The 16,746-nt window shown below is 37.8% G+C and overlaps 1 protein-coding gene across 2 annotated transcripts in view; it reads left to right on the forward strand.

The window, feature by feature from the left end:
• Window positions 1-16,746, forward strand: part of SRGAP1 (SLIT-ROBO Rho GTPase activating protein 1) — a 270,975-nt gene that overhangs the window by 185,496 nt on the left and 68,733 nt on the right. For both annotated transcript variants that reach the window (XM_072843073.1, XM_072843074.1), the window contains exons 5-6: window positions 5,843-6,025; window positions 6,525-6,653. In XM_072843073.1, the coding sequence (XP_072699174.1) occupies window positions 5,843-6,025; window positions 6,525-6,653 (312 nt within the window). The remainder of the gene's footprint in view (window positions 1-5,842; window positions 6,026-6,524; window positions 6,654-16,746) is intronic.

The raw sequence follows: 16,746 nt of genomic DNA on the forward strand, positions 1-16,746 counted from the left end.
CTGACTGTAAAATGCCTTCCTGCCCTTCATTTGTTGCTCACCAAATGCCCATTTTACTCCCACCCTAAAAAGGCAATATCAAGGGACGCCTGGGTGGCTCAGCAGTTGAGTGTCTGCCTTTAGCTCAGGGCGTGATCCTGGGGTCCCGGGATCGAGTCCCACATCGGACTCCCCACAGGGAGCCTGCTTCTCCCTCTGCCTGTGTCTCTGCCCCTCTCCGTGTATCTCTCATGAATAAGTAAGTAAGTAAAATAAAATAAAATAAAATAAAATAAAATAAAATAAAATAAAAGCAAGATCAAGAATCCAAAGGTGTGCAAGACTCTGTTGGTGCCCTAGCTGAATTTAAGGACAATCCATGATACTGGATCATACGCAGATATCTATGACACATGGCAGGGAGTCTGAAGTGCTGTCAATGAGAAGGTCTTGGCAGTTGGAAGATCAAGATAGCTCTGGTTGGAGAACCAGGGAACATTTAGCAGGAGGTGAAATCTGAGCTCGCCTTGGAGGATGTCAAAATGTTAGGACACAATGCTGGGAGAGGAATCACAGGCAGCAGGACTGGCTTGGGCGAGGACCACAGAGGCAGGAAAGCACGCATTCTGAGGAGGTAGTGTTAAGTGATTAGTTTAGAAGAGTGCACAAAGTGCTATTTGGGCCCATGTTAGGACCAGACTGGGAGGGTGTTGCACCCCATGGTGGAGGGAGACGTTAAGTCAATGGAAAGGTCAGAGTAAGAACAGGAGAAAGGCCCTGTGATGATCACCCTGGGTTCTCTTTCTTTCCATACCCTCTTGTTTTATGCTGCATCAGGTTGCTTCATACCCCAGACCCTCCTGCATATCTTCACCAGATTACTGCTAAGATGCTGCTTTGACCATACCATTCACACCTCTGTGGATTCATGAATCCCTATAGGATACATTGTAAAAAAAAATTTTTTTTGGTTGATATTTCAGGGCTCCCCTGATCTGGGCCATGACAATGTCTGCAGTCATCCTGCTGCTCAATTACCCAACGATCCACTTTCCAAGCCCTGCCCTAGAGCCCCTTCTCAAAGTCATAGTCTACACATGCCCGCCATCCCTGTATGTTCCCCTTACCCACATACCTTTGCTTGTACTGTTCTTCCAGCTTGAGTGTGCTCTCCCTTATCTGTATCCATTAGAATTTCCAAGGCTCATTTTTTAATCTTCAACAATTTAAACTCTTAGAAGTAGGAAACCAAGTCTTTAGTTTTACACCCATCATTGCCTTATGGTTGGTAGACATCAGGCAAATGGTGAGTGAATAAAAAATTATCTTTCAGCCTTTCTTTTCTTCTGTTCCTAAACATAACCAGGAATAGCTATATCCCCCAGGTAAAGAGGCCTTCCTTTTGTATAGTGCTTCAGAGGTTCCAAAGGTTATAGCCTAGCAGTCTAGAACACCCAGTGTGGAACCATACTGCCAGGGCTCCAACCATTATCCTGCAGTTAGCACTGTGTGACCTTAGGCAAGTTTGTTAACCTCTCCAGGCCTTTCTTGTCTCATCTGTACAATAGAAAGAATAAAGGTATGTACCTTAGAAGAGTTTTTAGAGGGACTAAAAAAGCTATTATTTGTAAAGTACTTCAAATGGTGTCTGGCATTATAACAAGCATTATGTAATGCTTTTAAAGCTGATTATATACATATTATACATATACATAATCAGCTTAAATTATATTAATGATGTACATTATATACATATATACACACACAATACACATTGCAAGTACTCAGTGAAGTTTATTACGTGCACACACACCACACACCTAGATATGCACAATTGAGTGACCACAGTGACCTTATAAGGTGAGCAAAAGTGTAAAATAAATTCCCCACACCTGGTAACTGGTAGATCCATTCTTAGAAACACACCTTCTAACTTCTGTGCCAGTAGTCAGAAAGTAAAATCAGTACACTGATTAATACACTGATTTCCAAACGTGACAGTTTTCAGATACATAATGGTTTTATGACACTAAATATTAAAATTTACTATAGATATTTTAATTATTTTGATTTAAAATACAAGAGTAGTATCAGATACATTAGATGAGTCTGTTAGTAAGGAAAAAATATTAACAGTTTCTGTGCAGAAGTTTTGCACTGGATTTCACAATTGCAGAGAAATCTATTTGACTATATCCTGCAGTTAAGAAAAGATGGAGTGGGAAAGATAAATTGAGTGTGTTCAATGGGGAATTATGCATGAGGTTTTAGTAGAGAAGAATTCAAATAGGAAAATATGTTATTGGAGCATATTTAAATGGATATATGCCTATCCTGTCATTTGGTATGCAAATGCTTGTGTTTGCATTAGGCTGATGGAGAAGCTGTTACTTTCTTTGTCGTATGTATTCAAAATGCACCTTTAAAAAATAAAAATGTTCTTCTCCTTCCTTGAAAAAGAGAAAACTGTCTGTTATTTTATTTTAAATACAAAACACATTTAACTTCTGTCAACAGCTTACATTTTAAATAATGTAGTTTGTACTTGCATTCATTATCTGCAATTAGAGTTCTCAAAAAGCTTTTAGTGTTTTTCTCCTCAACTTTTAAAATTCATTCATTGTCATTGTTAACGTTTTAGAAAATAGTGGAAACCCTAAGTCGCATTGGAAAACTGAACAAAGAAATTTCCTTCTGGAAATTACCATTGAACTGGGTAGAAAAACCTCAGCTTTTGTGCTGAACCACATTATGATGGGATATTCACACTCTTTTCTTGCTAGTATGAGGTCAAGAATGTTTTCTTTTTAACCCAGGCTAGTCCATAAGAAATACCATGCTGGCAGCCAGCTCAGTATCCTCAGTACATAAGGCTTAGATTGTGCAAATTGCTTGCTTACACAGGCCCTCAGCATCTAAATAAAGCAAGAGTTCAAGTCTTTTCTTTAGGATGTATTTAAAAGAAAAGAATTCTCAGATACTCAGGGCTATCTGGGATGCCTTTTCATCTTTCTGTGGTGGGAGTCACATTTTCTCATTTCTTCTTTACTGGCTTTTAGCAAGAAGAATACAGCTGAGAGAGAGAGATTTATTGGGTTGTGGTTTTGGGTTGTTTTGTTTTGTTTTTTTTTCCACTCTCTCTTTAAAGATGTAACTGGAACCAAGACCCAAATGGTATGTGGGTTTGCTTCAGGCAGAGTGTACAAACAGAGCCAAGCCTAAAAATGCAAGGTGTGTAGTAGATTCATTGACCTTCTGTTTGCCCAGCTGTAGGGTGACTCCCCTTTCATTCCCCAGCTGCCCAGCTGCTTCTTACTGCTATTTTATTTTTCTTTTAAACTGCAGTAGCCAACCAAACTTCTCCTGGACAGGTTTGATAATTACTAAAAACAGATAACTTTGCAATTACACACAGCCCAGAAAAAGCTGCCACGACTTTGCAGTTTTGCCCTTACTTTGTTCTTATTCAGCAGTGCCTTTAATGTGATGTGCTAGCTTACATTCTTAAGGAAAGACATCATCAGATTTTGTGAAAATAAGTAAAGGCTCTTCATTAACCCCATGTTTTACCCTGCAAATAGTCACCTTGAAAATGTGTAGTTAGTTGAACCATTCTCAAGAAAGTGCTGACTTTCTACCTTTTACGTAACCTACCAAAACAGCAATTTTCTATGCTTCATCCTAAATAAATATATTTCAGTGATACTTCCAGTTCCCAAACTATTTTCAAACTCATCTTTTGAAATGGAAAAAAATCAAGGTCCTTATTTCAAACTGTTACATTAAATCTCTTAACAACTACATTTTAGTCCTAAAACTGGCTCTGAATAATTTATGGGTTATTTACAAATGAAATAAATTTTTATGTGGATGAGAATTTGACATAATTTTTTTTTTACTTTATTTATTTATTCATGAGCGACAGAAAGAGAGAGCAACAGAGACAGAGGGAGAAGCAGGCCTGAAGTGGGACACGATCCCTGGTCTCCAGAATCAGGCCCTGGGCTGAAGGCAGCACTAAACCGCTGAGCCACCCAGGCTGCCCAAATTTGACATGACTTATGAGAAAGTGCCACCACTGACGATTGGGTGCTAAGTTCCAGTAAATTCCCTGATATGCATTTTGAGTCATACCTTTCCTGTGTTGTCTCTTTTAAGCAGTAGAATTGTGCTTAAAATAAGCAAGTTTTAGAATTGGCCCAGGTGTCTGACTGCTTATAAAAGCAGATTGAAATTATGTTGGAAAACTGTGATTTTCAGGGAAAATCTTTTAAAATCTGTGACTAGGGATCCCTGGGTGGCGCAGCGGTTTGGCGCCTGCCTTTGGCCCAGGGCGCGATTCTGGAAACCCAGGATCGAATCCCCCATCGGGCTCCCGGTGCATGGAGCCTGCTTCTCCCTCTGCCTATGTCTCTGCCTCTCTCTCTCTCTCTCTGTGACTATCATAAATAAATAAAAATTTAAAAAAAATGTTTAAAATCTGTGACTATTACTCTGTATATAAGAATACGGGGATTATATATAGATATAAATATTATGAGTAAATACACTTATTTATTATTTGAAAAATATTTATTAAAATAACATCTATGTTTTTTAAATGCTTGGGAAATCGTATAGATCGTTTTCTTTTTTTCAAAATTGCAGAGTGTTAAATTGGCAATATGTGTCAAAAACCTCAAAAATGTGCAGATTATCTAACTCTGCAGTTCTGAAAATGTACCATACGAAATATGATAATTTTGTGCATAAATATTTGTGACAAATAATCAAAGTGTTTAAGGATTTAAATTTTTTTAATTTTTAAATTGATCATTCTTTATATAAGTTTACAGCATACATGGAAAGGATACATTACAAAATTTTATTTCTGCATATTCCTAAATATATTAAAATATAGCTCAAATGTGTATCATTTCTAAGAGAAGAAATAAGATAGGATATATGTATTAAGGGTTTCAGCACAAAAAAAAAAAAAAAAAAAGGGTTTCAGCACAGCTTCTTTTATAAAGCTAAAAGTTGAACTATCCTAAGATGTTCCACAATAGGAAATCAGTCGTGTCCTAGTCATATAAAGAAATATTATACAGCTCTTAAAATTATATTTTAGAAGAATATTCAGTGATACAGAAAAGTGTTCTGATATATTAAGTGAAAAAAAGATATAGGAGATTTAATACAGTATGGTACAAACTTTTTAAAAGGAGAAATATGTGTCATTTTCAAATGAAGAGTGTGTGTGTGTGTGTGTGTGTGTGTGTGTTTTCATAAGAAAAAGACCAAATGGTTGTACCAAAAATTTTTTTCCTTTTTAAATCATATGTTTTCTACATTGAACATAAAGTATTACTTTGTAGTCAAAAACAATTTTTTTAAACTGAAGCTCTGTATGAACCTTAATATTTACATTTGTATTTTGACCAGTAGACTTTATGCAAAAAAAAAAAAGTCTTTAGTAAGATTTGTACTAATTTGTTGGAGTTTTTTAGAATTCTAAAACTGGGGTAAAATTTATCCATGAGTAATGGTTTATTCTGCAGATTAATAATGCAGAGATTTCAGAGAACACTTTTAAGCTTAAGGGAACTTTTCAAGTGCACTGAAAGCATGCATAAGACTCTGTAAATCATTTTTTCATCAAAGCCTGTCCCCTAAGTGCCTCTTCCTGGCAGGTGAATTTGCATATTTCTCTTTGCTGTACGTAGAAGCAATAGTCCATAATTCATCTATTTGACTAACAATCTGGCTCCCTCCCTGCCAGTTGGAAGGTGATATTTTTAACATATTCCTCACATAATGGCTTCCATTCACTCTCGGAGTTACAGACAGGCACCTTGTAACAATTTGGGTCACATTTTCACAGGTGATGAAAACATACCATATGTATCATGCAGAGAGCATCAGTGCCGAGAGCAAGCTGAAAGAGGCTGAGAAACAAGAAGAAAAGCAAATTGGAAGATCTGGTGATCCAGTCTTTCATATAAGACTGGAGGAGAGACATCAGCGGCGCAGCTCTGTAAAGAAAATTGAAAAAATGAAAGAAAAAGTAAGTAAAAAAAACATCACAGAGCTTTTCTGCCTTAATATTGAGGTGACAATATTAAGAACCCTGATGTAATAACTGATAGACACACATTGTAAATTATTGTGAAATGACACATTTCCTACCATGGGAATGAAAAATGCTTAAGAAACATAAAAACCAAAAAAATAAAAGTGAAAAAATAAATTTAAAAAGAAACATAAAAACCATGTACTAACAGCTGGACATCTTTGAGTGCCGAATGCCAAGGACTATCAATATACCACGTGAAAAACTTAAATATTAACAAAGAGGTTTCCTTGCAGTTGGGCCTGAAGCCCACATACATTGTTGAGCACTTTGAGTTATTTAAATTAGATTCAAAATGTACTTTTCTCAGAGGGCTTGCAAGGTCATGGGCATATGTAGAATACATTGTCTGGATGAGTAGAAAGTCTCATATATTTCTCTGACTAAATGGCTTTGTTGTCTTTCCCAATACCTGGGTCATCTTCATTTCCAGAGACAAGCAAAGTATTCAGAAAATAAGCTAAAATCGATTAAGGCACGGAATGAATATCTCCTAACCCTCGAAGCAACCAATGCCTCAGTTTTCAAGTATTATATTCATGATCTTTCAGATTTAATTGACGTAAGTACTTGAAATTTTTATATTTTCCATATAGTTTTTATGTTTTATTTAACTATACTTACTTTTGTTTTTAGTGATCTCTACACCCAGCTCAGGGCTTGAACTAAAGACCCAGAGATCAAGAGTCACTCACTTTTCCAACTGAGCCATCCAGGCACCCATAAATTTTTCCATAGTAAGATATAAATAGCAATAACTATATTTCATTGATTCTAAAACACCATCATTTCTCAAACCAATGTTTTTTTATGTAATACTTAGAAGGAAAAAATACTGCCAATTAAACTATACATGATTCTAAGACAATATTGATTGTAAGATGCACGTGAAAAAGTGTGCATCCTAAAACCAGTGAAAAGCAAATTATTAGGTTCTGCAAAGCTACGAAGGCCTGGTAAACTAGCTAGGAAGGGCAACCAGTCATTTTTAAATTATGCTACGGCACAGGCCTAACTGATTCAAAAACTATTGTGAGGTGCTGAGGCTGTGAGAAGCATATGCAATTTTTTTTTAAGTTTTTATTTTAATTCCAATTAGTTAACATAGCAGTGTTATATGAGTTTCACGAGAACAATATCGTGATCCAGCAGTTCTGTACATCACCCTGTGCTCATCATGAGTGCCCTCCTTAATCCCCATCATCTATTTCACCTATCCCCCCACCCCCAAGTATATACAGATCTTACCTTCAGGAATGTAAAGTGGAAAAGACAGATGTTAAGCAGATGACTACACACATGATAGCTTTGCTTCTAGTTGTGGTAAATAATATAAGCAAAGTAGAGTGGACTTAAACCACATTCATAAATTCATCTAATGCTGTACTTTTCTCTCTGAGGATATGCTATCAAAAGCAGTAATTTGGCTCATTTTGAACTTTCCAAGTATAGGGGCACCTGGGTGGCTCAGTCAGTTAAGCATCTGCCTTCAGCTCAGGTCATGATCTCAGGGCCCTGGGATCAAGCCCTGCATCAGGCTTCCTGCTCAGCCTGCCTCTCCCTCTCCCTTTGCCTCACCCCACATCCCCATCCCGCTCCCACCCTACCCCCCTGCTTGTGCGCATGCTCACTTGCTCTCAAATATACAAAAATCTTTAAAAAAAAAAAAAAAAAGATCTCTTCAAGTATATCCACGCAGTGATTACTGCAATGACTTCCCAGCTTTAACCCTTTCATTGTTCTTTCATTTAGAAAACCTCCAATTGTAGGAGACTACATAGGTGACGCAGACAGAAATCCCAGTCCAAAAACATCCATCGCTGCAAATTAAAAAAAAAAAAAAAAAAAAAAAAGCAATGTCTTGTAAGGAAAGCACAGATGAAGTGATAGAGGTTCAGAGAATTAGCTGCTGGAAATGTATTCATGTGCTGCCCTGTATTGATTAAATTTAACAGTTTACAGATACAATAAATTTTTTTTTGCCTGCGGCTCATAGTATCATAATTTAGGTATGCAGTACATTAAAGCAACTTTATTTTATGCTGAATTAAAGTCTCATGGATTTAACTGTTTTAGAGACACAGTTTGGGACTTTTGCAAAAGAACTGTTAAGTAAGGACATGATTTTTTAGTTTATTAACACTCTGATGTGCCTTTTCTTGGAGTCTAAAAACAGTTTTATTCCATACTATCATAATTTCTTTACACAGAACTCTTAAAAATAAAACCAGGGAAAACTTTTTTCTCTTCCTTTTTTATAAGTATTTTAATGAAATAATTAATTTTCTTTTAGCACTCTGATGAAATGGAAGGGAATTTTTTCTGCTAGACTGCTAGATTTTCTGAATAAAAAAGAACAATTTTATGACCCCTGTCTTCAAACTTAGATTTATAGAGATTCTGCGAAGTTTATAGAACATGGAACTAATTCTTTGTAACTACTCTACATGTTTATTTTTTGGTTGGGGGCTTATTTTTGGAGTACTTGGCTAGACTACCAAGCCAATTTAACACAAGGAAGTTTCCATGTAGTGAGAAGTATTTTTTTGTAACACCTGCAAGGTAGGTACTAAGCACTATTCTTGACCATGGAGATCCAGCAATGCACAAAACAAAGTTCCTGTCTTAGAGAGTTTTTGTACTAATTGAGACATCAGCTCATAAACATATTTACGTATACACACACATAGTGAGAATTCTATAAATAAAAATAAAACCACTATCGGAGTGCTCTTTTGATGGTATTCAGGAAAAGTCTGATATTTGAGCAGAGAAGTGAGCTGGGCACCACATGGCGTAGTGGGGAAGGAATCCCTCATACAGAAGGACTGGCAAGACTCAAGGTACAGAGGCGGTGGCATGTTTGGCGAGCTCACGATGCTCAGGAAGTAGCAAAGAGGAGGCCAGTGTGGCCAGAGCAGAGTAAGTGAAGAGGAAGGTTCTGGAAGAGAATGTGGGCAGAAGCCCAATTACTTAGGATCTTTTTGGACAGGGAAAGGGGTTAGATTGTGTTCTAAGTGTGGTGGAAAGCCTCTGGAGGGTTTTACTCAGGGAAGTGACATCACGTGTTTACCCTTTCAAGACGCCTACTGGCATCTGGGTGGAAACAGACTGAAGGAGGGGATGAGAATGAAAACAGTGAGCTGTATCTGCAGTCTTTTGCAATTTTCCAGGCTAGAGACAGTGCTGGCTTGGACTGGGGTGGTTGCAATAGACCTGTGAGAAGTGTTTGGTTGGATTCAAAATATATTGAAGGAATTTAACATGATTGTAAAGTGAAAAGAAGGATAAAGAGACGCCTCAATTCAGGTCCTGAGTAACTGGGTTAGCACTGGTGCCTTTAACTGAGATGGGGACTGTAGGGAGACATGCGTCAAAGGGCAGGGAGCGGTAAGTTCTGTTACACTCAGGGAGACTGAGGTACCTGTTGGTCATCTGTGTGGAGAGGACAGTAACATTCTCAATACTATTGGCACTTATAGGACGGGATTAACCTTTCAAGAGAGTCATCATCATTGTCGTGGGTATTTATTGAGCTCTTACTATGTGACGGGCAGGTTTCTAAGCATAACCTCATCAAATAATCACAAACCATGTGAGGTAAATACTATTTTCTATGCTTTATAGATTAAAGAACTGAGGCTTATTTAGGCTAAATAGCTTGTCAAAGGTCACACAGCTAGGGAAGTTGGTAAGCTTCATACTCAGACTTTTTAACCTCCAAATCTAAGTCTGATGTAGATACATCATGGTTAAATACATCAAGTAACTTTGAATTTTAAGAAAGGATGGACTTTTAAAAGATCAGCCTTAAAACAAACAAACAAACAAACAAACAAATAAATAAATAAATAAATAAATAAATAAAAGATCAGCCTTAAATTTAAAATGTTGAGTAATTCTCAAGGAATACAACTTCATTATTAATTTTAAAAGAAGGAAGTTTGTTGTCATATCCAATAGAGATTGAATCCTTTCTTCATGAAAATTATGCTTTCATTGACTTAATTGTTAAGGGAGTCAGAGGGTGGATGTGTACCTTCTAAAATGGCTGCTTATTTTGTAGCAATGCAATTTGCATATATAGTGGTGATCCTTAAAACCATTAAGCTTGACCCTACCTGGTGAAAAAGAAACACTGATTATCATGCAAAGGTATCTAGAATCCTTTATACTTTGTGAGCTTATTTAGCAGAATCGCTTTAATAGTGAGCTAATAAAAAAAATAGTGAGCTAATAATTATTGGAAGAGTTGTATCTCTAATGAGAAAAAGTCAAGACAATGTTGTTGTTTTTTTTTTATTTTGTTTATTTATTCATGAGAGACAGAGAGAGAAGCAGAGACACAGGCAGAGAGAGAAGCAGGCTCCATGCAGGGAGCCTGATGTGGGATTCGATCCTGAGACCCCAGGATCATGCCCTGGACGGGAGGCAGGCACTTAACCGCTAAGCCACGAAGGCATCCCAAGACAACATTTTTTATGCTTAACATCTTATTTGTGAAATGACATGGAGGATACTAAATGTATCTTGACTGAGTCAAAGCAACATAAATAAGAATTCAAATTGAGACCTTCTTTATATACACGTCCAGTTTGCCTTCGTTTCTGCTTGGATCAATAATCTATCTCCTACATTTCCTGTGATGGACCATGATGAATGAGTCTATTGGTATAAATAAAACAGTCATACAAATTTTCCATAGAAAATGATCATGACCTGAGCCAAGGGCAGATGCTTAACTGATTGAACCATTCAAGTGCCCCTAGCATCTGTATTTTAAAACTGGTCTTTTATTATTAGAGAATGAGTTCACGTAGGTGGTAGAAAATTAAAAAAAAAAGAATTATAAGCAAAAATAAACAATAACATTCTTAACATCATGTAGACATTTTTTGTGTCTAGGTAGATATATAAATATATTTGTGTATATATATGCCAGCAGAGTATGAGATCATATTATATACAGATTCTTAACTTACTTTTTTCAATCATTGATCCCCATCTTTCTATTTCAGAAAAATTTTAACTCTTCTAATAGCCACATCATATTCCTGTTTATGACCCCAAAGAAACATTCACCGCTGGTATGTCTAGACTAGACCAAATTTAGGATCACACATTGCATCTAGGTGATGTGTTCCATTAGTCTTCTTTCTTTTCTTTTTTTTTTAAATCTAACAAAGCCCCTTGTTGAGGAGACATGGACAGTTGTTCCTCAGAACATCTCAGCTTTTGGATTTGTCTCTATTCTTTATGGTGTCAGTTAGCCTGTTTATCTGCTCCCTATAATTCCTACAAAGTGAAACTTATATAAAGGCTTGATGACTTCAAATTAAGTACTTTGCAACAGATTACACCATAGGTGATGTTGCTGTGTCTTATGTAGACATGTAACAACACCTATTTAACTCACCACTAGGGATGCTAAAATTGATCACTGGCTTGGGGTGATGTGACCCTGATGACTCCATCATAGAGTTAAGTTTTTGCCCCTAGCAATAAACTAAGGACGTGCTGAAACTTGTTGAATTTAGATCCTATTAAATTGGAAATAAACTAATTTTGAATCAAGTCTGAGCTATAATTTACTTCAGTCAGCAAAATGCTTTTTCACAGTACAAATTAATAATGTAAAAGAAAGTCCTAGATAAATTAGTTTGTAGAGTAACAACCTCATAGTTCGAAATCAGGTGGGAGGTGGAAGGAAAAGTTAATTTCACACCAAAAACAGATGTTTATTTTGTCACTTGAAGAATAAATAGAAATTTAGGGCGCCTGGGTGACTCCATCAGTTGTGTCGAGACTCTTGATTTCAGCTTGGTCAGCTTAGTCGTGGTCTCTAGGTTGTGGGATCCAGCCCCAAGTCAGCTCCACACTCACAGGAGAGTCTGCTTGAGATTCTCTCTCCCCCTCTCCCTCTGTCCCTCCCCCCTACACACACACACACACTTGCTCTCTCACTCTCTCAAATAAATAAATCTTTAAAAAAAAAAAAAAGAATAAATACAAATCATAAGAAATAGATTACAGATATTGGCCAAAGGAAATTTCATTGGTTTGGGAAAATAAAGGTATAATTATAAAGGAAAACTGATTATAGTTTTATAAATAATAGGTTTTGCATTTATAATCATTAGTATCTCCTTCAATAGGGGCATCTTTTAAAGACTGTAACTAGGGCAGCCCACCTCAGTGGTCTAGCGCCGCCTTCAGCTCAGGGCGTGATCCTGGAGACCCAGGATCGAGTCCCATGTCAGGCTCCCTGCATGGAGCCTGCTTCTCCCTCTGCCTGTGTCTCTGCGCCTCCCCCCCCCCTTTCTCTCTCTCTCTCTCTTTCTCATAAGTAAATAAAATCTTTAAAGTAAATAAAATAAAGACTGTAACTAATTCTCTTTAGAGTCAGGATGCATTACAAATGTTACAACCCAGAAGAAATATCATGTGGGCAACAAGTATTTGTAGTTGAATGCTGAGATTTTCAAGTGATTATGATTTGCTAAGAGGACAAGTACAGGTCTTATTTCTCATAATCCTAGATCTGCAATCAAATTCAGCATTCTGTATATCTGGAATTCTTCAAACAACTGATAATGTAGCCTCTCTCAGTCCAGTTCCACACCTACCCACCCTCAAAAGGCATTCAGAGAAACAAAGTCCTCCACAGCAGAATTCCATGGGTGCTTTGTCCCAGAGCATCTATCTGGTGATAATAAAGCATTTGTAATTCTTTTAGTAGAGTTTCACGGTTTCCTGTTACTCCCTGTAAGAGTTTGCAGGACACTTTGGAGTTTGAAGGATAAATCTTTGTAACTGTTGTGGAATGCTGCAACAAAATAATCCCTTACTGCAGCTAATTTTCTTGGTAAAGATATCTGTCATGTATTTTATTAGCCATTTATACAGAATGAAATTGAAATTAGATTACATCATATACTGCATGCTGTGTTGACTTTATCATGTCTAAGTAATCAGCTGTCCTAAAGCTTTTAGCCTTATCCTTTTGTCTCTAGAGACATGTGTTTAATTAAAAAACAACTTATTCAGAGTTCAGATTTTTCTTAATTAGCTTGACTTATCCCCATACATAATGGTATTTAGATTTATCCATGAAAACCTGCCAAATTATAATACTGCAGCCCCCATTAGGCCTGAACTCTTATTAGGAAAATGATAGAGAGATCATGGTAAATGGGTTAGGATAGTGTAGTTATCATGTAAACTGATTTATGTGTGTTTTTATCCCTTTGTGATTGAAGGGGTATTTAAAAGCCGAAATGAGTTGGGTGACTGAAGTACATGGTTTTAAAAGTTCCTTCCAGGAGCGCCTGGCTGGCTCATTTGGTTAAGTGTCTGCCTTTGCCTCAGGTCATGATCTCAGTGTCCTGAGATAGAGCCCCGTGTCCAGCTCTTTGCTCAGCAGGGAGTCTACTTCTCCCTCTCCCTCTGCCCCTCCCCACTGCTCTGCTCTCTAATAAAATAGAATCTTTTTTAAAAAATAATAAATAAATAAACAAATAAATGTTCCTTCCAGTGGAGATGCCATGGGCATCTTTTGTTAAAAGAAACTGCACATATCTGTTTTCTACCTGCAGCATAGGCTGCCCTAAGTCTCCAGCGCTCGTTGTTCCATCTTGGCTGGACCTCTGAATATTGAAAGTTACCTAAGGCATGATCCTTGGCTTTCTACCTCCAGGTCCCTTGCCTTAAATACCATATGATGGTTCCTAGATTTTTATCACCAGCCTTGGTCATTTTCCAGGACTTCAGATTTGTATGCAACTCCGCCCTGGACATCTCCAACCGGGTGTCTAATGGGCATCTTGAACATGTCATACACTCAACTCTTTATACCCATTTGCCCGTATCATCATCCTCATTCTCCACACATGTAGCTTTTCCTTAGCCATTTTTTACACCTCAGTAAGTGGCACACCTTTCCACCCCATTGTGCAAACCAAAAATCCAATTCTCTAATTTCCCACATAGAAATGCATCAGTGGATCTGTCACCTGCACCTCCTAAATATCCCAAGCCTGGCTGTTCCTTGCTGCTTGCACTGGCTCCTACACAAGCTCTTCATCTCCTGCCTACACTTAGCTTTCTAAGATGTCACTCAACTTCCACTAGGACCTTCTACTCGGTAATCCATTCTCTTCCCAAGAAGCCAGTGTATTAAAAAAGATAAACTAGACCTGTCGATCCCTATTTAAAGCTCTCTAGTGACCTCCCATTGTCTTTAGGATAAAATCTAAACTCTTCACCAAGACCTTTGTGCCCACCTGCCACCTGCCACTCAGCATCGACATCTTCAACTTCCTCCTTAGTTACCATGCTTTGGGTACATCGGCCTTTTTGTTCCCCAGACCCAGTAAGCTTTCTCTTGCCTGGGCCCTTTCTTTTTGTCTAGAACCCTCTTCCAGAGTTTTCCAAGACAGACTCATTCTTTTCATTCATGTTGCACTCAGCTGCCCTATGTAAAAGAGCAAGACCCTTCGCCTCCCCCCCACCCCCCAACCTCAGCACTGCCTATTTTTCTATCTTCGCCATAGTATTACCAGCCAGACGTGTTTGTTTGGGCTTGCTTTGTTCGCCTTCCAACTTTGTGATTGGATTCAGGGTAGTTACAGAGATTTGGCCTGGGGAAAAATGCATCTGGTGGCAGCTCCTCTGAGAGAAATGATTGCCCATGGGAGTGGGAGCTGGGTTAGGCCCCAAATGATTATTGGTCCTACTCTTTGGCTCAGGCATATGCAACCTCCGTTCTCCTCCTGTTGCCTATTTTGTATCCATTCTGATGTACCATTTTGACCTTTTTGTTACACAAAAGAAACTCAAAACAAGTTTTGCTAAATGTTTGGCTGCCGTTATTAAAGCAGCAGTGAGAATTAAATTGTCAGCTCTTTACGGACCATCAGGAACTCAGACATGAGAGCAGGTGTGTAAACGTTGCCTGTAGAATTTTAAGCATCCAGTTCAGTCCCATGAGATGCCCATCTAGCACAAAACAAGTTTGTGGTTTCTGAGGTGAAGTACTGAATAGCTAGAGAGGAAAATAGTAAGGGACAAAGATAATTTATTCAGAAGAAGTCAGCGTTCTTCATTGACATCTAATGTAAAACTTAGAACTTACCTACTTCTGGTGCTTGGAAAGCCTACCCATAGTTATGTGAAAGGGGCTTTGCAATGGTTTGCTTGGGTTGCACTATTGTAGAAAGACTTAAAGTAAGGGGTAGACCAAGTCTTTACGTGATATCCGTGACTCTGGAATGGTCAGAGCCAAAAGCTTATTAATTAAAAGCCAGTGGTGGAAGCCAGGACAATAGATCATGAAACCTCTCAGATGGAGGCAGGAATGATGACATTAGATTGGAATACTTATGCAGAAGAGTTCCTTCCCTCTGCATTCTCATGACAACTGCTTAATTCTGCAGTCACATAGGAGCTTGGGGCTGCCCTCCTGCCACTTCCAGGGCTGCCCTGCAAATGACATTGGCTAAAACAGTTCTGTAAACATGTATGTGGGACTTGCTTCCATTGGAATTCCATTACAATTCCAGACTTGTACCTAGTAGGGCTTCTTATGTCATTTTGCAAACAAATAAACAAAAAATTCTCTCCCTGCATAGCCGTGATCCAATTATACATGATCGTATAACCACCAAGGATATTTCAGCCAACCTTTCAGCCTTTGAAACAAGATGAAGTACTTGTTACAGTCCTCAAAACCTGAATTTCATCTTTATTTCTGATACTATTTGTAACCCTTTTGCCTAAAGAAGTTAGCTTACTGTGGTGATTTAGACTAATATTACCTAGTGGGATATATATCTTGGCAGCTATTAGAATATTTAAAAACAAAGCAAAATAAAAAAAATACTCTTCTACTTCCAACACTTTTTCCTTCCCCAGTTTTAATCCGTAATTTTATAGATCCATGCAGTTTACTTCCAACACTTTTTCCTTCCCCAGTTTTAATCCGTAATTTTATAGATCCATGCAGTTTTTTAGTCATCAGAATAGCACTGTTTTGTTTTTTTTCATAAGATATCTTACTGATTTTTTAATGTATTTTCATCATTAAAAGCACTTGGGTTATAACTCAACTCTTTGTGCAGAAGCTGGTTTTTCATATTGTCATTAATAATTCATAAACTCCATAGAATTACTTTAGGCCTTTTAACCAAGTACCGTGAATTTTAACATACTCAGTGTCATTTTAGCATCCAGTTTAGAAAAAAAAGATGATTGTGTGAATGGCCTTGCTGTCTCAGGAGAGCTTGAATAAAAATTTTATTCTTGTTTCTTTTAAAGTCCAGGATGCTTGAAAAACCTAGAGCGTAGAAAACGTTGCATATCAGAAGTAAGAGAATCATGCTAATTAAGTGACTCTACAGACTGATAAGCTCTGTAGGGATCAGAGAAGGAAATTGTCCATCAGGCTCATCACAGAGACCTCCGAGTGAGGTATAGCATTCGAAGACCAGAAGACACCTGGGGCGGCCTCTGGATTGGGTACAAAGCCACATGCATATTTCTCCCCAGCCTATTAGGAAACCACCAGTGAAAGCAGGGCTATCTCACTAGCTCCATGCCCACCAAATCCACCTGGGTGCCCTGGGTGTGAAAGCGTGCACAGTACTTTTGTAATTTTG

This window comes from Canis lupus, chromosome 11 (genome assembly GCF_048164855.1).
Source record: "Canis lupus baileyi chromosome 11, mCanLup2.hap1, whole genome shotgun sequence".
Taxonomy (NCBI): Eukaryota; Metazoa; Chordata; class Mammalia; order Carnivora; family Canidae; genus Canis; species Canis lupus.